Consider the following 21,984-nt stretch of genomic DNA (forward strand, 5'->3'; position numbering starts at 1 on the left):
TATAACTGAATACAATACAAACCTTTAAATGTTGCCTCGGTAGCACTGTTGTTTGGGTTCCGAAACTTTATATTATAGTCAGACCACCAAGATATTCCCTTTCCTTCTAATGGTACTTCTGTTCCATTGTAAGTCAACTTAAAAGTATCTATAAAAAAAACATAAAAAATACTGGCATCTTTTACTTTGTAATTTTGAAAAGTACAGCAAGTTATATTGCATTTTCTACAAGAATGCAAAAAATCATGTCTTAACTAGCTTTGAGAATTTTGAAGAAAGTCTACCATATGTAAGATAGCCCTCTGCACAGGAGGGGAACCAGCATTCACCACTTGGTTGGAACCACACATGCGTCTTTACCATGCAGGCTTTACAACACATGCGTCTTTACCCTGCATGCCTTAACCACACAATTTGTTTACAATAAATATGCCTTTACCACGAAAATGCAAATATTTTGTTCAGGTAAGTGTCTTATACACTATATTTATATATGTTAGGGTCGGTATGGGTTACTGGTTGGCAAGGCTAATTTTAGGGTTTAGGGTGGGTATGGGTTACTGGGTGCCAAGGACAATTTTAGGGTGGGTATGGGTTTTTGGGCGGCAAGGGTAATTTTAGGGTGGATATGAGATTTTGAGTGGCAGGGGTAATTTTAGGGTGGATATGGGTTTTTGGGTGACAAGGTTTTTTAAGGGTAGTTATGGGTTTATGGGTGGCAAGGGTACTTTTGGGGTTTAGTGTGGGTATGGGTTACTAGGTGGCAAGACTAATTTTAGGGTTTAGGGAGGTAAGATTTTGTGTGGCAATGCTATTTTTAGGGCTTAGGGTGGGTATAGGTTTTTGAGTGGGAAGGGTAATTTTAGGGTTTAGGGTGACAAACGTAGATTGAGGGTTCAAAGTAGGAATGGGGTTTTGGTTGGCAAGGAGTTAGATTGGTCATCCTTAAAGTGGTCTTTTCTCCAACTTTTTACTTTTTGCCTCCCATTTTTGAGGATTCTTTTTGTTGGCCTTAGGGCTCTGAGCACTTTACCACTGCTAGCTAGTGCATCTGCTTCCCCCTAAACAGGAGGACATCAGTGTATACCTGATTGACATATTTGTTTTACCGATAAGTTGGTATACTATTTACCTAGGGCCTGTACTTCAAATGCTGCTAGCGGGCTGCAACACTGATTGTGCCATCCACAGAAATAACCTTTTAAACCCCTCTCAGGCCTACCATTGCAGTGTGTGTGTGCCGTGTACTGCCACTTCGACTTGGCACTTAAAACTACTTGCCAAGCCTTAAGCTCCCCTTTTATTGCATATAAGTCGCCCCTAAAGTAGGCTCTAAGTAACCCTAAGGGCAGGGTGCTATGGAAGTAGAAGGTAGGACAGGTACCCTTATGTTTTGCATGTCTTGGTAGTGATCTTGGTAGTGATAAATGCCTATTTAATTTATCACTACTGTGAGACCTACACCTCTTATAGGCTAGCATCGGGAATTCCTCAATATACTTTTAAGCTGTAATTCCTGAACAGAGAGGAGCAGCTTTTTCATGTTTGATATGTTTGGAATGGTAATGATAAATCCTCCTTGCTGGTGAAGTTGGATTTAACATTACTGTTTTAGAAATGCCACTTTTATAAAGTGGATATTTCTCTGTACTTACTGCTCTTTGTGCCAGACAGGCTGTCTCCAACACACGTCTGGGCTGGGTGACAGCTACACTTTGTGCATTACATCTAGATGGCCACAAGCACAGAAAGGGCTGAGTGTGACAGAGGATTCATCTACATTCTGATAGCCTTCCTGGCCAGGAAGGGGGAGAGGAAGCGCACACTTACATCTGAAAAGGCTGTGTCCTGTCTTTCCACAGAGCACTGATTTACCCCCCCCCCCCTCCCACCCAGGGTTAGCTATATAAGGCCTAAAACCTATGGTTTTTTCAGTGAATTTCAAAGGTTTTTTAAATGCTAATTCCTAACTATACAAGGCCTAAAACCTATGGTTTTTTCAGTGAATTTCAAAGGTTTTTTAAATGCTAATTCCTAACTATATAAGGCCTAAAACCTATGGTTTTTTCAGTGAATTTCAAAGGTTTTTTAAATGCTAATTCCTAACTAAACGCCTGAAACCTATGTTTTTTTCAGTGAATTTGCAAGGTTTTTAAAATGCTAATTCTATTAGCGGATAACGTTTAAATATGTTAATATCCTTGTGGGACCACCTGAGTAGCCCTCGGGATCCGATTTTTGGACCGGCCCAGCCCGAAGGCACTCACTTTGCAGCGTGCCTGGAAACTCCGCTAGACCAGCTGGGCCACACAGTACTTTCCCGCACTCAAGATCGTGGACAAATTGTCTTAGCAAATGAAAGTCTCAAATGCAATGTAGGAACGGAAAAATATTTGCCTTGTCTAATGTCCACAGTGCAATTTTCACATGTTGCGCCCACTTTCCAGTTTGCAAGGAGACATGTAAATGTGTTGCGAGTGCATGGTATTTGTTGGCCACTCACTCCTCTCTGCAGATGTTAATTATTTTTAATTTGGCAGTTGTTCTCTGTGGGATACATGTTTAGTACCCATTGGTCGCCGCCATTTGAACGAAGCAGGCAGTTGTTTCCTGGTACTGACTGCTACTGCTCTAAAAAAGGAAGCTTTATTTTGCACAAGTATTTGTCTTTTGGCCCCATCCATTCCAGGCGCAGATAACACATCAAAATGCAATACAATACAATTCTGCACCACTTTTTAAAATACTCACTGGTAATGTGGTAAAAATCCACCAGGGTGTAACTTTGCGTCTATAAACAAACATTGTAAAGCCTTTTCCCACACTCGGTGTCTTTCTAATATTATGCTTACTTCCATGTAGCATAAGTTGTGCAAAACGTAGAAAGTAACTCAAACGCAACCGGGTATTCTGGGGTGTCGGAGAATCTATTTCTCACACATTTTTTTTTTACTAGTTACTCCTAACTCCTTATAATTATTTTATAATTTATACTCTGACTAACACATCAGAAAAGTACTGCTCAATCACTACTTCAAAAAAAATAGTTTTATTTGCATGTGAAGAAAATGAAATGAAATGTGCAATTATACGATGAGTCTAAAACAAGTAAAATTGCCAGAGTCAGAAAGCTTTATTTTATTACGCAGTAAACAGTGTGATTACATTCTAACATCACTCTCCCTATCAACAACACACACTTCATAAAAAGTGAACAGCTGTAATAGCATACCCAACAAGGCGGCTGTTTTTTTTATTGATATGGTATAATTCATAGGTTAATTGAGTGTCGATAGGTGGCATGGAGCTTGTTTTTCTCCTATAGAAACATAATTGCTAAAAGCATGTGCACTTAGATACGACATGATTTATATTTTGATTGCAAATACACGTTAGTAACCTAATGTTGCCTAGTGTGCCTAAGGAGGTATTGTGCGGAAAATGCACAATTGGCGCATATTGTCAACGTTATTGGGCGTAGAAGCAGCTATTTATTGCAATTAGAATGTTGCGGATTTCCTATGGAAACTAGGTCCTAACTATATATACCTACTGACGACCGTCAGTAGGTAATATATATATATGTATGAGATAACAAACAATTAACCAATGTGTAAGTGTGCCTGTGCTTAGTATTGTGCACCAGTCATATGTTAGCAACATTGTTGGCCAAATCTTGCCATTTCTATGCACCATTGCCCCATGTATTCATCTTTCACGTCATATGTTTGTGGAATACATTTATTATGGATACAATTACAGGTATTAATAATTTAATTGTATACCAAATGTCTGTAAAATTCCTTTACAGTTTTGCCTTGTGTATGCTGTAGATATCAACCACTCTGTAGACCTAGTCTCTGTGAATACATGTGTGCAATCGTTGCAGAAAACTTAAAGAAAGAAAAATGAAATAAATAAATAAAATGCTCATGGTACAGTATGTATGGCTCCCGTGCGGTACGGTGAAACATATAGCGTGTAGATTTTGCTAGTTGCTGAACATTTTCTTGACTATGCAATTTTTGCCTAAATTACTACCATCTATAAATGTGGTCACTTGTTTCAGTATAGTTCCTCATCAAATCCACTTTGCTCAATCAATCAATCAATCAATCAATCATCGCATTTATATAGCGCACTACTTACCCAGTGGGTCTCAAGGCGCTGGGGGAGGGGGATCTGCTACTGCTCGAACAGCCAGGTCTTGAGTTGCTTCCTGAAGGCAAGTTGGTCCTTTGCTGGACTGTCATTTCAGTTTTCTAACTTATATTGTATTGTATATTTATATGCCATTGGATATCAAAAATAGCTTACTTTAAAATGCCCATGTTGCTGATTTATTTCTTTTTAAATTATTTTGACATTACCCACCCTCCTTAGTGATGTGCTGCGTATATACTTTGCTAAAACTTAAGAGTAAAGTGCCTATTGTAAACACGATTGATGAATTTAAGGAGCAGGTGCGCAAAACGTGTACCCCGTACTTTATAAACCCAACCTGTAGACACAGATACTGGACAGCCGTACACATACGATTGTAGAAAAAACATCACTTAACGTAGGTGTGGGATAATGGACAATGTAGTATGGTAACCCGGGCGGTCCAAAGATCACCCGTGCACCTTGTAATTGTTGGGAACGTCCACGAAGAATATTCACTAATATTTGCAGTTCATTCCGACCCTGGCAACAAGCATAAACGTACACATTCAAAGATAGGTCTCCGAGGCTGGAAAGACAAATGCGACCCTTTTGGGGAGTGTAGTGCAAAATAATTCTCCCCAAGGAAAACATGCTTTCTGGTAAAGAAATAATAGTAAAAATGTGAATTTGAAAATCTATGCTAAAACCTACGATAACCTTATTCATAGAGTTGGAACTGGCAAGTGTTTGCCTGGTGAAACTAAGTCAAAGTTCCCTCAACAATTCATCTGCTAGTTTTCCAGCATATAAAAACTAGCAGATATTTAATCTATGCAAACGTAAGAGAAAGACTGCAGTATGGTATTTCTGATTGCCAATATGAGGTTTTAATAAACTATTCGTGAGAAACTTCGAACTACGAGACACCTTCTTTTTCGGAAAAGGCTCTTTATAAAAGTAAACGTCGTGCCATTAAACATTCCTTTCAGCAGTAAATAACTAATGACCGCTGGTGGATGATGCCTTTGGGTAACGCTTTAAAGTTGAGTTCAAGTCTACACAGCGCGATGGAAATCCACACCGGTTAGTAAATATTCCCCGTCGAATTACACATGGCTTTGTATTAAACTTTCTGTTTTACGCAGTGTTTACAAACTACAGTGGCCTAAGGACACATCACTTCCAGCTTTTTCAGGAAAGACAGTCAGTCAAAAAGTGTCTCTATATTTAACTTCGATATTTTAATTTCCAGCAGTGGCCGCGCTGTGATAGCAGCGTGTCTGGGATGCAGCAAATCAAATATAATCTTTAAACAGCAGGCATATCCAAAATCAATTCCGCATTCAAAGTGTTGTTTAATTATTTACAACACTCGTTTATCAAGAAGCGCTTGGCTTTGATTTCCAAAAGACAACTGAGCAAGCTGGAAAACCGTAGCCAAATGGTCGCCTCACAAATGCACTCCGAATTACAGTATTTATTTATTTCACGGGAGACCGGCGGGCACATCGAAGGCTTCCCCCAGGCAGGGGGAAGCGGACGGAGTCTCCTCTTTTCCCGGGGCTCCCTCAGCACACGGGAGCCCCGCACCAGCCGGCAGCAACACCCGGTCTCCCCCTCGGCACGGGAGACCGGCGGGCACATCGAAGGCTTCCCCCAGGCAGGGGGAAGCGGACGGAGTCTCCTCTTTTCCCGGGGCTCCCTCAGCACACGGGAGCCCCGCACCAGCCGGCAGCATCACCCGGTCTCCCCCTCGGCACGGGAGACCGGGCAGGCACATCGAAGGCTTCCCCCAGGCAGGGGGAAGCGGAAATCACGTCCACCCGCCCCCGCCCACAACCAGGCGGCGGCCATCTTGAGGCGGCTCGGGCCGCGGCGGTGATCTCGGGGGTAAAACGAGGGGTGGGCACCCTCGAGATTAAAATAAAGACATTAAAATAAAAGAGAGAAGCCCCCCCCCAATTATTTTTTCTGAAAAATCGCGGGGTGCGCGCACGGTGCGCGCTTACAGATATATAACTGTTTTCTCTTTTAATTTTCTCAGGAACCACTGGAGGGATTTACACTATTTAACCAAAAGCGTGATCTGCGTACCAGACACTACCATTTTGACAGGTTTGGTGTAATTCCATTCAGCGGTTCAAGCTGTAGCCGTGTCTAAAGGTCCTATGGAAATTAACTTGGGGGAAAACACGTTTTGGGACCCCCCAAATATCTCGGCCCCCGCTTGACGAATCCCCCCAAACTTTCAGGGAAGGAGCGGAGCGGAGCGGGCCATCTTCTTTGAGAAATTTGCGAAGATTCATCAACCAGCGCCAAAGTTATTCCCAATAGAATGTTGTGGATTTCCTATGGAAACTAGGTCCTAACTATATATACCTACTGACGACCGTCAGTAGGTAATATATATATATATATATATATATATATATATTCATATTCAATCCAGAGTTTAAGCCCTGACATGAAGATGCCACAGGAACGGCATATTTGCATCCATTTCATATAGAGTGCACGCCACTCATCATTACCAACGGTCGCCATTGATAAAGGGATCACCATCCTGAAACCGGTCTGGCAGTTACCTACCTGGCGAACCAGTGCCTGCACCTCCAGTTTGCTGCTGCTCCTTAAAATGAAATGGATGCAAATATGCCGTTCCTGTGGCATCTTCATGTCAGGGCTTAAACTCTGGATTGAATATATATATATATATATATATATATATATATATATATATATATATATATATATATATATATATATATATCCATCCATACCATATCCTCCATACCCAGGAAAAGCTGTTGCCTGCCAAATCAACGGGTGTGTCGGCACAATGGACCTCCCGAGTCACGGTCCTAAAATATCACAGTTTCCTTACTTCGCAACGCGTTGCAAGGGATGACAACACTCTGTTCCGGCCTCAAGATAATTTATTGGGTCAGCTACAAGGACGCGTTTCGCCTGACCAGCAGGCTTGTTCACCAATATTTTACTCTTTGCAAAACGCCCATTTTAAACCATCAGTTACCAAAACACCATCACGTGATGTGACTACAATTGCAGTGCAGTGGAAAACAGACTTGTAGTTTTACAGGTAAGAGAAAGATTTAGAGCCTTACAATTTGCCCAGAGTCATTTCTTCATTCAATAATAACATTGCAGGGTTCTCATAACACTAAACATTACCGGTATAAAATACTGCATTACAGTCCCCATGTGCGTGCATTAAAGTATATTGAACAACAAACAGCTTTATTGATCTGCAGCGCATTGCGGCCACAGTACGATGACTTCAACCCCTATCTAATCGGGTGCATCCATAGCTCGGAACCTATTCAGGCACCGTCTGGCAAATGTTTCGTGGGAGTACTGCATGTGCAGATACTGTCGTGAAGCTTCATATTAGTTCAAACTTTATTGATACCACAAGTTTACACATCGTACGGAAGTGTGGTAAGCCCTACCCCAGTGGGTGACCGAGTGGACCTGTCTGCAAATACCACTCTTAGAATAAACGAGTGGGCCCCCGGTCTTTACCTGTGGAGTGTGTGTGTGTGTGTATATATATATATATATATATATATATATATATATATATATATATATATATATTTATATATATATATATATATATATTCACTGAAAAAACCATAGGTTTGACACACGTTATAGTTAGGAATTATCATTTAAAAAACCTTAGAAATTCACTGAAAAAACCATAGGTTTTACACCAGTTATAGTTAGCTGTACATTTTACTCATACAAAACCATTGAAATTCCCCCGTTATAGTTAGTTGTACTCACTATAACACGCGCACCCGCAATCAACTGCTTTTGAGATGTCATCAGTGATGTCACTGACCATTTCATGAATGAGGTAATATGTGACATCATCAGCAGTGGATTGCGGGTGCGCGAGTTATAGTGAGTACAACTAACTATAACGGGGGAATTTCAATGGTTTTGTATGAGCCACGGGGCTTGAGAATATTAACAGCCCCCACTTATGAAAACCCAAACGCCGAGTTGATGAAGGAGTGGGCAGAAATAAATTTAGAAGCATCGCGACGCCAAGTGCAGGTGCTTATTAAATATGCAGATATTGACAGAGCCAAACTCCTCACGGAAATAGCCACTTTGTATGAAGAAATTGATAGCCTGGGGGAAGAGGAGGAAAAGAACAGACTTTTAAAAATCATGCAAGAACGTCTGAAGAAAGAGGAGGCAAAAATCGTGGCAAGGAAATCGTACAAATTCCAAAGGGACAGGAATGACTACGAGTTGGGCCAGATTTTTACTTTTGCGCGAAAATTCGACACTCTTCGCAGGGGTGGTGCCAAACAGCAACAACAAGCCAATAAAAGGAACCCCCCAAGCCACCTCAACCCCGCAAGGAAAGGAGTAGGTGAAGCAAGTGATTCATCCAATGCCACAGTTAGTTCAGATCCAGACTCTGATTTGGAAGCAGACCGCCGTAGACAGGCGGAAGCGGCAACACTACCGAAACTTACGCCTGGCCAGGAGATGTTTTTTTTAGGCCAGGACAGGCGGAATACCCTGAGATCCCACACAAAAAACAGTCAAGAAAATGCAGGGCAAACTACAGGCGCCGCCAGAGGTCGCGGATGGCAAAAAAGAGGAACACAAAAGAAAAGAGGTGGGGGATCCGGACGGAACAATGCCCCACAACTGGAGTAAAATCAGCCTCCAATCGCACTATTGTTAACCTTACTGAATTAAAACTTACAGAAAAGGAGGAGAACATACTCAAACTTGGCTTGTCATATGCACCCCCCTGCGACTTTGATTATACCAATACCAGATGTAACGTCTACAAGGCAGCTAGAAAATTGAAATTGCGCAAATTCTATGCCTTAAAAAACAAAGACGGAACGACATTAGATGTGGAAACTCAGCAACCTGAGGCATCACAAGGAACACGCATTATAAGTGAACTTTGGGAAACAGAAGGAATGGGTTATGAAGCAACCCACAGTTCCAATGGAGCTAACAAAGGGATGGATGAGAGCGGAAATAGAATATCCACAACTACAGATTTTAGAGCACCATCCACCTTCTATCCCATCCTTCTACGAGACAACATAGATATTTTCCAAGAAAATGTGGTTATGGATCTGAAAAAGTTGCAGGTTAAAATTGGGAGCAAAAAATGCAGATATTCAGCCCAGCAACAACAATATAAAGAATTGACTGAGAAACTCAACAAAGAAAAAAATGTGGTAATCAGGAGCAGTGACAAAGGGGGTAACGTGGTCCTCATGACTAAAGTTAACTATGATAAAGAGGCCTACAGCCAACTTAATGATTGTGATTGTTATGAAAAAATCAACAACCGTGAGCTCCTGACCATCAAGGAAGAATATCATCGAAGACTATGTAAGTGGCGGTCAGCCAAACTCATTACTGACAATGAATTTGATTATCTGAAGGTTGAGCACCCTGTAACACCGATATTGTATTTTTTACCCAAAATACATAAAGACCCCATCCATCCACCGGGAAGGCCAATAATATCAGCAAGGGGGAGCCTTCTTGAACATACCTCAATTTATATAGATCATTTTATACAAGGTTATGTTCAAAAATTGGGGTCCTACATACGTGACACAGGGGACTTCCTAGTTAAAATCAAGGATGTACAGATTCAGGAAGGGGATTGGCTGATAGCCCTAGATGTAACAGCCTTATATACTAGTATAACGCATAGTGATGGTCTTGAGGCAATACGGTATTACCTAGCAAGAAGAGAACCAGGCAATGAAAAACACAGCAAAATGTTGTTAGACATGTTGGATTTCTGTTTGTCAAACAATGTGTTTCTGTTCAACTTTCAGTTGTACCGCCAAAAACAGGGGGTGGCAATGGGGGCCAGTTTCTCTCCAAGTTACGCATGTTTGCACATGGGGGCTTGGGAGGAACTGGTCCTGGGGCTTGGTTTCCAACACATCATTAGGAACAACCTAGTAGCATGGTTCCGCTTTATTGACGACTTGTTCGTCATTTGGAGAGGGAGCCAGGAAGAGGCCCTCAAATTCATTGAGGATATCAATGATAACCCCCTGAACCTCAGATTCACTGCAACACTCAGTCAGGAAGCAATCACTTTTTTAGATGCAGAGCTCTACGTCAATGGGTGCCGTTTGGAATCTAGGGTTTATAGGAAGAAGACAGCGGGCAACAGCATTTTACATGCTGCTAGCGCGCACCCGGTTCACCTCATTTCCAGTATCCCATACGGGGAAATGCTGCGGTTAAGACGCATATGCAGCAACCCCGTGGAACTAGAACAGGCACAAAAGGAAAGCAGGGAGAGATTCCTTGAAAGAGGATACTCCGCAAAAGTGATAGACAGAGCTGTGCAGAAATCCTTATCAATGAGTAGAGAGGAGCTCCTAATCAGAAAAGCGGATAGAGAGCTGTCCAGTCAGGCCAAAACCAAATCAGATACAGTTGAGCCTGAATGCTTCAGATTAATAACAGGATTCACTAGACAACACCAGCAAATAAAGAAAATAGTGAATAAACATTGGCCCATTGTGCTGAGGGATAATGTTATAGGCGAGAGCCTACCAAAGACAATCTCTTTGACCTACAGCAAAGCCCCCTCTTTAAGGGACCATATAGTCCAAACCAACCCGGATCCCTTTACAAGAACCGAGTGGTGGCAAAGGAATAAGGGGTTCTATAACTGTAAAATCTGTAAAGCGTGTACTCATGGTGAAAACACCAAAACCTATAGGGATGGATTCACAGGGAAGGAACATGTAATAACCCAAGTACTAACATGCAAGACAGAATACGCTATATATGTTTTGCGCTGTCCTTGTGGCCTGCAGTATGTGGGCAGCACCAGGAATGCTGTCCATAAACGCATTTTGCAACATTTGCGAGCGATTACGAATATGGACAGCACGTATCCTGTTGCGCGCCATTTCAAGGACCACCACCAAAGCAATAACAGTGGTCTAAAATACTGGGTTATTGATTCTGTCATCAACATAAAAAGAGGCGGAGACAGGGAGACCAGGCTCAGAAAGCTTGAGACAAAATACATCCTCCTGCTTAATACTAAGGTGCCTCATGGGTTGAATGTGACTGAGGATCTCCACACATGCTTGCTCTAGTAGACTCAAGATATTAGGACTGTGTGCTCTCCCCCACGTGGATAATGTCCACGGCACTCACCCGGCTGGGAGATGGCCGGGACGAATCCCGTGGGGGCTGCGAGCAGTCACAGTCCTTATGAACCATCACAGAAATAATTAATGCTGCTATGTGAACACAATGCTTGTCCATTTATTATTATTTTTCACTGTGCACGTTTTTTGCAACCAGGTTAAGAACCATTGAATTATAATGAAATGTATAGGTTCTCTTCCATTAGGTTGTTTGTTTATTTGTACTTTTGGATTAGTTTGGGTTTTGGGTTTCAGGCCCTTTGTGGGCCTGACTTATTTATTTTAACTCGTTCCAGCACTTGAAGAAAATTATTTTTTAAAACATAGTAACAAGTTGCATTCACACAGGAAGTTTTTAACATGGAATTGTTTGACTTTTGTAAATGAAAACTTACCCGCAAAGTATTAGAAGCCCTAATAAGACAGTATGCAAGGAATATTGTAAGAAAAAATGTAATTACTTCTCCCCTCTTGAGCAATTGTTTTATTTGTAAACATATACTGTATATAAGTGAACTGGATCAGGAACTTGGTATTCTGTATTATGCGTATTTGCACTATGCTAATTTTGCACATATTGATGCACTTTTTGAAGCACTATTTGCACTTTAAAAAGAAAGCACGTAGCACTTTATAGGGATTGAACTATTGTACCGAGGCTCCTGAAGTAGGAGGCAAAATCGAAAACTATGTTTACAAATATGTATATATAATGATTAGGGGTTCAATATATATATATTTATTTGTAAATAGGGCTTTTAAAACGGGTTTGATCAATTGATATGTGTATTTTACAATAATACCCCCCCTTTTTTCTAGTCATTCAATTTACTTAATCTATTGTTAACCTTGTAAATATGATATGGTTATAAATGTATTTTACATTTATTAAGAAACATATAAATGCAATACAATGTTGAATGCGATGCAAAGTATGTTTTCTATGTTTATTACGGAGTTTGCACAGGTGATGTCAGTTAACCACTCGCTTTCACTTTAAAAGGTGTACCTAACTAAGTAAACGCTGTCATGTGATCAAGGCTCCGCTGAGCCGAAACGTCGGTGACTCTTTCTGCTAAATAAAACCTTTTTATACACCTCGAGGTCCGTGTCCGGAGTCTGCTTGCTGTGTTGCACGAACGCGCGAGTTTGGAGACAAACGGTGTACAGGATATATATATATATATATATATATATATATATATATACATATATATATATTCACTGAAAAAACCATAGGTTTGACACACGTTATAGTTAGGAATTATCATTTAAAAAACCTTAGAAATTCACTGAAAAAACCATAGGTTTTACACCAGTTATAGTTAGCTGTACATTTTACTCATACAAAACCATTGAAATTCCCCCGTTATAGTTAGTTGTACTCACTATAACACGCGCACCCGCAATCCACTGCTTTTGAGATGTCATCAGTGATGTCACTGACCATTTCATGAATGAGGTAATATGTGACATCATCAGCAGTGGATTGCGGGTGCGCGAGTTATAGTGAGTACAACTAACTATAACGGGGGAATTTCAATGGTTTTGTATGAGTAAAATGTACAGCTAACTATAACGTGTGTCAAACCTATGTTTTTTTCAGTGAATTTGTAAGGTTTTTTCAATGCTAATTCCCAACTATAACGTGTGTTAAACCTATGGTTTTTTCAGTGAATTTGCAAGGTTTTTTAAATGCTAATTTATAACTATATCAGGTCTGAAACATATGGTTTTTTCAGTGAATTTCCAAAGTTTTTAACATGCTAATTTTTGTATCAATTTTTATATTTTTTATATATTTATTTTTCACAAACTGCCTTTGTATATTATAATAGATTGACTGTATCCAGTAATATTGAATGGCACAGCTAATTTTTCTGATTTGGTTAAAGTTGAACAGTATAGTCTACATCTTCAATCAACTATAAACACTCAAATTTGTTATTTACTTTTTTTGTGATTTTTTTCAACGTGCGCGCACCTTGCAATTTTTTTTGCCCTTTGGGGTCCTTCAGGGACCCATGAGAAGGCCTAGGGGGTCAGGAAGTCTCTACACTGCCTCCTTTTCACATTCTCCATTATTGTTTTTGAGTGACTTCTGCCTCGAGGGTGTGCGCACCTCGCTTTTTAAAAAAAAAAAAAAGAAAAAAAAAAAAAAAAAAAGATTATTTTCTTTGGCCTAGGGGGTCAGAGAGTCTCTACCATAACCCCTTTTCACGTTCTCCACTTTTGTTTTTCACTCTTGAGCCTCGAGGGTGCGTGCACCCCGCGGGTTTACATTTAAAAAAAAAAAAATCTTTTTGCCTTCGGTGCGCGCTTATAGATATATAAATGTTTTCAAATTTGATTTTCTCAACAACTACTGGAGGGATTTACACCCTATAAACAAAAGAGCTATCTGCGAATCAGACTCTACCATTTTGCCAAATTTCTAGTAATTCCGTTCGGGCTGTAGCCGTGCCTAATCGTCCTATAGAAAATAACATGGGGCAAACACGTTTTGGGACCCCCCTTTTTTCTCAGCCCACACTTCACGAATCCCCCCCAAAACTTTCAGGGAAGGAGCAGAGCGGGCCATCTTCTTTGAGAAATTCACAAAGATTCATCAACTGGCGCCAAAGTTATTCCCAATAGAATGTTGCGGATTTCCTATGGAAACTAGGTCCTAAATATAACTACCTACTGGCGACCGCCAGTAGGATATATATATTTTTTCAACCTGATCGCTTCCTCCAAGCGATGCTGGGCTGCGAGGCACAGGACCTCGTATAAATGAAAAAAGCACTCACGCAGCAAGCGCATGAAATGCCCACACTCCAAGAATGGTTTCAAGAAAGTTTAATGCGGATTATATATATAGTTTTATATCTCATACAAAGGGTTTCTACTTACCTGTAAAATACATACATTTTCATTGTAAAGGCATGCCTTAAAGCAGTGCTTACAACGCATGCGTCTCTACTTCTCTGTAAAATACCTATATTTTCATCACAAAGGCTTGCGTGGTAAACATTTTTGAGGTAAAGACACATGCGTTGTAATGGTCACTTTGTAAAGGCATGAGTGGTAATGGCATGCGTGTTTCCGTCATACAACCGCACAGGAGATGTGCCTGCACAAGTGTTAAATGGTGAACTTTGATCAAGGATTTTATAGTTTGAAATTTATTATTTTCGACTGAAGTGATGCACAATTTACCAAAGATTTTGCATAGAGAACACTAAAAGTAAAGTATTTGAAAATGTTTAAAAATTCTAAGTGAAACAAGCTAGCTGTATTTATAATATTTATAATTCTGGCATGTGCAGAAGTATGTAAGTTCATAATCATGCAATATCTTTGAAGCATTACATGGGCTTGGTTGTGGGGAGTAAGAACAGACGTAAAGCTATTAAATTCTCAGAAACAAAATTGTACGTGTTAATTCCAACCAAGGCCTTCTGCCCAAATATAATATTACACATGCAAAAATCAGCCCAACATTCATATACATACATAACATAATTCTAGGCAGCAATGAATAAAAACAGCGGAGGTTGCAAATGATGACTTCTCGCAGTATCCAATTCACTAGTACAAATCAATTGGGCATCCGTTGGGCTTCATATGCACACTAAATAGATATATAAATTTCAGCCCGCCCCTTCACTGTTTCATACAGTTTGAATATGCTTAACCAATAACACATGCCCATGTGCATTACCCAATGAATCCAACTCATAGCAAATAAGCACTGTTAATGCAACATTTCAACATACGTACATGTATGTGCACCCCTTACAGGGCCTACCATATGGATGAAGATCATAAGGATTGGTTTTCAGTGTTGGACAGTAGAGTATAAGCACTACACAAACATCATATATATTTTAGTGTTCAACAAAACAGAAACCAAATCCACAGGACATTCGCCCAAATAGGAAAGAACATTTATGTAATGAACCACAGACCCAAAGATTGTCTCTAGGAGTTGGCCTCAGTAGTGGGTTGCCACAAAAAAAGGTACTAGAATCAGAATTTTTTAGATTTAATATGAAATTACTGAAATTGATATTTTTCTGAATGTATTCATCCAAGAAGGCAATTTAAATCTTGAACCAAAGACATCTAAGAAACTAATAACTGCTGAGAAAATGACTTCGGCAGAGCAACAAAGAGTTCTGGGTGGTTGGGTGATAATGTTCTTACAGATGCTAGTGAGTGGTTCCATGCTCACACATAGAAATGACAAATATGTAATCCTGGCATCAACTAGTGGCCAGCCAAGGCCAGACTGGAACAATTCAAAGCATGTTTACTAAAGTCCATCGGCCATAAATAAATGTCAAGGCATTTTGGAGTGTGGTTGCCCTTTTTGGTTTTGTCTAGATGTAGGGTGTAGACCAGTCTTGATGAATTATTGCCCAAATCAATATTGCCCTTATGCATCATGGAACTTATGAATTGCCTTTTCTGGAAACGAGGGAAATGCCGCTGAAATATTGTTTGCACAACAAGGTTCACCTAAGCAACCCATTTAGAAGGTTTTGTTCAACCATAATCAAAAATTCATACTGGACTATGGTTTTTTGGTCAGCAAAACCCTTTATTCTACTCAAAACCCATCACATCAATGCGCATGTTCTGGGATTTATGCTAATCATAAACAAAAACAAGTTAAATCTGTCGCAAGTGGATACCTGCCGTACAAGCTGCTTTCCATATTTGGAATATGCGAACATTGGCATCAGGACAGTTTCTATAACCTAGTAGATAACTTTTCCTAATTAAACTAAACTAGTCCTAGCACCATGAACAACCCTGGCACTGTGGGCAGACCACTGCCAGAGTGAGCCGTGCCCTACGCAGCGCTAACTGGGCGTATCGGCGATGGTTTCCTAGCGGATGTCAATTTGACAACTTCTCTATCTTTTGCATGCCCTTTTGGTGCGTGCGACGAACGCACTACCTCCCTGGTGTGGGAAACGTGTAGGCCGCAGGAACTTTGGATACACATTATTAGCAGAGATGCTCCAATATATCCTCCAATAGATCCCCAATGGCAAAGGAAAAGAGATGGGCATTACGTTCTGACACGTATTTTATAACTGGTGTGTTTACTGTCGGCATAGAAAGAAAAGGGGGGGCCAATCGGCCCCCACGCACACATGGCTGGGCCCGCCCCCCCCCCCCCTTTGGCCGATCCTGGTTGGTCTTGCGTGTCCCGCCCTTGCCCCGGAAGCAGTTTTGCGCTTCCGGGTCAAGGGGGCAGGACCGCGGCTTAGGAGGGGTTAAGAGCCTGGGGAGCGCGGGAAGCGGCCTCTTTGTGCCCGCGCTTCCCAGGCTCACTCCTCGCCCCGCCGTGGGGCCTTTTAATTTTCCTCTCTTTTTTATCTTGCAGGAACAAAGATCACAGCTGTGTCGCTGTATTTCCAGCGTTCGGGGACTATCGTGTGCAGGTCTATGCGGGGCAGCGGAGTTTCTCGGACGCGGCCAGCATGGTTTCTGGAGCGGACGGCACAGCCGGAGGACGCGCGGTGCAGGAAGAGTCCGATAGAGAGCCCAGGAGCGGTCGGGAGTCTTCCAGCACAGAGCCCGGAGGTTGCCATGACTCGGACTGGGGCTTTAAGGTGAGCCATGGGCCATGGGGCCGCAGGTGCTCGGCGAGTGTAGAATGCAGGGGCAGGCAGGCGAAATGCAGGGGCTGTTGCCGTGCGCGGGTGTTAGCGAGCCTTAGCTTGGGGTGGACTGGTATGTGCAAAAGCCCCGCAAACGTTATAATTCACGTTGCATTTGATAGAAGAAACAACTATACTGGCTGATTTAGCGGTGAATGTAACATTGGTGCTGCAGTCAGTATCGAAGGACAATGATAATAATGAAAGCTGTGCGTGATGAGCTTCCTTTGGACTCTTGTTTCCCCTGTGCTGTGGGTTGTTTTACTCATGGCTGCTTCTACCTTTAGCTCGATTGGTCGCAGCGGCATGCTGATAGAGCCAAGGTCACAGGTCGGTATGCGGATTGCACGCCGTTAGAGAAGTAACGGTCAGAATACTTCTTAATGGAAAGGGGAACGAGAGGAATAAATACTAATGCTAATCAAATGAAAAACAGGCTTGGTTGACAAGGGGTGACGAACGCACACGAGGAACTGAGGTTAGCGTCCCGCGATTAATGTATAAATCCATCCAAAGCCTCATTTGTATTGCAAAACAGAATGTTGCCCTTGGGTATTTCCCATGATTGCTTGTTTCACCGTTTTCCATGTATGGATGTATCTACCACCATTTGCGATCTCAGAGCACAACCGTGCACCAGGGCTCGATAGCTCCTTTCTTCCTTTGCAGGTGTACATGTCCAGTAGGTGACTGTGGTCAGGGTGGGTGTGTTTATGTCCATATTCATATGTGTGTGTATATCTGTGTGCACACGTGCATGTATGAAGAAAAGAATGAAGATGGTAAGGACGAAAGTCTGGAATGGGATTTCTGTTTCGGCATGCATTAAGCTTTATCTAGCTGCCTGCGCTACCATCTAGTGGTCAAGTTGAAAAAAGCGGATTCAAGTGTATTTGCATGTTTTTCAGACGGGATAGATAGGATATTTAGCATGACTAAGGGGGGTTTTCTTTACATGGGCACGACAGAATCTGCGCTAATGGTGGTGTTTTCATTAATCTAAGCGGTCGGTTTGATGAATGCCATGTATAACCATGCTATTTGTAAAGTGGAAAATATCGCAATAGGGCTCTGTTTTGAGCCCTGGCACAGGTGCCCTGTTTTCCGGACTGCAGGGACAGCAGGCACTTCGATGTACCTGTGCTCACACTGCTCACTAGTGGAGTACGAGCCATAGTTGCTGCTTATTTAGCTTCTATAACTAACAACCATTGAAAACCTTGTAGGTATGATGTTATGTGTTGTTGTATCATATATCTGGATGCAATAACAGAAACAGCGAAGCACAATTAGGGCAGCACACTAGGCTAAGCACAGATGTCAAGCTTATGTAATTTTAAACCACGCCCTTAATTAAGGCGTGGCCCACTATTTTAACTTTAGCTAAAGTGGGTCGAGTATTGTATCTGTCGAGACCTGGTGGGAAACACTTTTACAATTTTAGAGTCATTCCGCCATGGTATTCGTTCTTGTGAAGGGACAGGGTGGAAGTCTACGTTTGGCCACCATGTTGGGGCACGCCAGAATAGCAAATAACCAGTCGGTAAGTGGCTCTTTGACAAAAACTGACAAACCGGGCATGTATTGCCTCAGTGTGGTAAATAATCCGCTTCTCGCCACTTAGATGTCGCGTTTTAAATACAGCACCGTCTACTGGGCTAGCACTTCACTAATTCTCTTAAAAACTGGAGTCTGTTGGCCCAGAGGCATACGTGTCCCACCACCCGCTCTGTAATGTCAGGTATTACACGGACAATTCGTAAGGTACCAGTCCGAAATATGGTTAGTATGAGGCTGGGGTATAAGCACTGTTATTTTGACGATATTTAACGGATGTACGGTAGTTTCACAAATGAAGCACAGCGCAGATGGAGTAATTTTCTGAAGGCTTACTGTAGCCACCGGTAGCATACTTGGTGAGGTACTGTCAGAAGGCGGGGCGCCGGAGCTAGCTGCCTATGCTGCCATATAGGGGTCATGTCGCAATATCAGACAGTTTTCTGTACTCGCATACCCCTTGTTGCAGATGAAATATGCATTCTGTTCTTTGATGACACTTCATGAAAGTATTCTAAGAGAGCGTAAGGAAAACACTACACTACCTGTCGCACTGCTATGGGCAGAAGGCCTCAATTTTAATCTGAATTCAAGAGTCAAACATGTAATTTTCTCTTCACATATTCCAGTTTATTCAGCATCATTAAACCATGATTAATCGGGCATTCACAATATCAGTGGTATTATATGGGTATGATTCAACAAGACAAAATTATAAATTCGGTTCTTAAGTTTCATTATCCACTCAATGCATTTCAGTCAGTTTGAAAAGCAATTTGAAAACAGAACGATTAACAGCAAATTCCAAAAAAGATACCCAATGCATAAGAATTAGGTGTGCAGGCTCACCATCGTACATTTCATGAAAGTAGCCAGCACTGGCAACTGGCTACAGGGTCAGACGGATTTGCATAGGGCCATGTCTGAGCTGGGGTAGCGGAGTGGGCTAAAGAACGGTGATGGTGTAAACCCAGATCTTTTGACTGGGTGTGAGTGTTTGATTGATCAAGATGCCCCGTCCATCACCACCACCCCTTTTTTGTACCACCTGTTTACTATTGCCAAAAGGTAGTGCTTTTGTGTACCGTTTTCTAAGGTTTGAGGCATACAAACCATTGCGCTTCATTGGCTGATGCATGAGCAACATTGACAAGGCCAATGGCACTGTGGAAACATTATATATTTGGGTGTTTCAGTCAAGAACAGCCCTAATGCAAAGCATTAACAGCTGCAAATATCCCCATCCTTCACCAGTCTATAATCTCATGAATGGGTAAATGAAAAGAGAACCACAACAGGTGTATAACAAATATATGTATTTGTTCTACACACATCCCTCTAGTCCCTTTCTGAGGCTGGAGGCAAAAAATTACAGTCAGTAAAATTAGTTAACACACAAGTAAATTAGCATAATACACGTTTGAGCCCTAAGTCTTGAAGGAAGGTAGAGCAGCTCGTTTTACCAGTCTATAATCTCATGAATGAGTAAATAAAAGAATCACAACTGGTGTATAACAAATATGTGTTTGATCTAAACACATCCCTCTAGTCCCTGTGTGAGGCTAGAGGTAGAAAATTACAGTCAGTTAACTTATCTAACACACAAGTAAATTAGCACAATATACGTTGAGCCCTGGGGGGCGTACCAAACCATATAGCAAGAAAGTGGTATAAGAACCACGACTGGCATACAGACCAGGCCTAGAGCCTGTAGAACTGCTGGGGCCACCAGGAATCACCCACGGTAGTTACACATGGGGGCCCATGCGAAAGAAAAGCTTTTATCTCACAAGTTCATCTCATTTTAGAACTCTTATCAATGGCATCAACCGAACTGATAGTTACAACAAGCGTGGGAACTTCTCCACGCTAATGACCTCTTTCTTGGGGTGCTGATATTCCGACACACTCTGGCCCCTGTTGTCATACCTTCAAAGTTTTCCCGGTGCCCAGTCGCGGCACCACATAGGCAGGGGTGGGCCAGTGTCTAAAGCACTATGCTCCATGTGCTGGTAGTGTGCTTTGGTATTGACAGTAAGTAACCATAGAGGGGCGATGGCACTCACCGTGGCCTGCAGGCTTATTCTTAGGCAAGGTTATACTAAGAGGCACCCCGCTGTAGCATTGAAATGCGCTACATTTCACAAATTGATGCTATGCCGACCACCCGCAGCTGTGAGTTATGAGGGAAATGCATCTGGGGGTTAATCTCAGCTGAGGCGTAGCACCTGAGGATGATGATGATTGCAGACACAGGTGAGGCAGCTTTCGTTAGGAAGCCGGAAACCTTTTACCTAGCCATACAGCACATTACACGGCATTTCACTGTGTATTGTCCTGAAGTAATCATGGATGGGCTATGGCATTCACTGTGGACTACAGGTCTAGGCTTTCATGAAGGTCATACTACCAGACACCATTATGGCAGCAATGTAAATGTTCCGCAGGTGGCACAAGAGGGATGCTATGCGACACACTGGCGGGTGCAGGTTGGATGGGACTGCATCTGGGGGCAGACCTTAGCTAAGGCTTAGCGTGTGACAACATCATAGTACGTGAGTGTGTACTGTATCTTTCGTCCGGAGGCCAGAAGCACTAATCGTCTGTGTTTTTGTTTTATTTTATATCTGAGCGGACCCTTGGTTGATACCTGGGAAGGGCACCACTCCACAACTGCAGGAGATGGACGGACAAGAGGATCATTACACCTGGATCGGGAGTGTCAAAGAAAGGCATCAAGTGTGATGAGCGGCCATTTCAACGGTGAAAGCGGTGCCGGCGGGTAAAAGTGCTACCCATGTACCATAATTGTAGTATACGATGGTCACGCATTTGGGTTACCAGGGGCAAGGCAATGCATGTCAGGTGTATGCTGTCGCAGTGTGACCTGGAACACAAGTCATGGAGGGGGCGCTTGGGCTCGCAGGCTCCTTTTTGCATAAATAACTGTGTGGGGTTAGGAGGCTGATAAGAAGGTAGGCTGGCGCAGGGCTTAGCCTAATAGTGACAGTGTTGCATCAACAGCAATTAGCATGGATAGGGGTAGTGTTAAGTGTGGCGTACCGTGAGGCGGACACCGGGGCCAGGTGGCGGTACCGTGAAGGGGTGTTAAGTGCCTATGAGTAGGCCAGCCCCGGCATTAGACCCTGCAACGTGAACAGGATACTGAGGTAGGTTGGGTGTACACGTCTAGGGCCAGGATACCCCCGGTCACAGCAACTACAGGGACCCCAAGGAGGTCCATCCAGAGTGGGGAAGGGGAGGTACTCGAAGGCACACCCCACCACACTCAGTCATTATCTGACATGCGGGTAGCAACGATTGGGTTTAATTGGGCAAGGGGGTCCTGGTGGAAGGGATAATCGCAGTAGCAACCAGGTTAGCAAGTATAAAACAAGACTGCACCATAGGGGAGC

General features: G+C 42.3%; 1 protein-coding gene across 1 annotated transcript in view; it reads right to left on the reverse strand.

Moving 5' to 3' along the window:
- Positions 1-21,984, reverse strand: part of TMEM30B (transmembrane protein 30B) — a 186,702-nt gene that overhangs the window by 38,040 nt on the left and 126,678 nt on the right. Inside the window, exon 6 of the mRNA XM_078681265.1 lies at positions 23-148. Coding sequence (XP_078537391.1) covers positions 23-148 — 126 coding nt within the window. The remainder of the gene's footprint in view (positions 1-22; positions 149-21,984) is intronic.

This window comes from Lissotriton helveticus, chromosome 3_1 (assembly GCF_964261635.1).
Source record: "Lissotriton helveticus chromosome 3_1, aLisHel1.1, whole genome shotgun sequence".
In the NCBI taxonomy this organism is placed as follows: domain Eukaryota; kingdom Metazoa; phylum Chordata; class Amphibia; order Caudata; family Salamandridae; genus Lissotriton; species Lissotriton helveticus.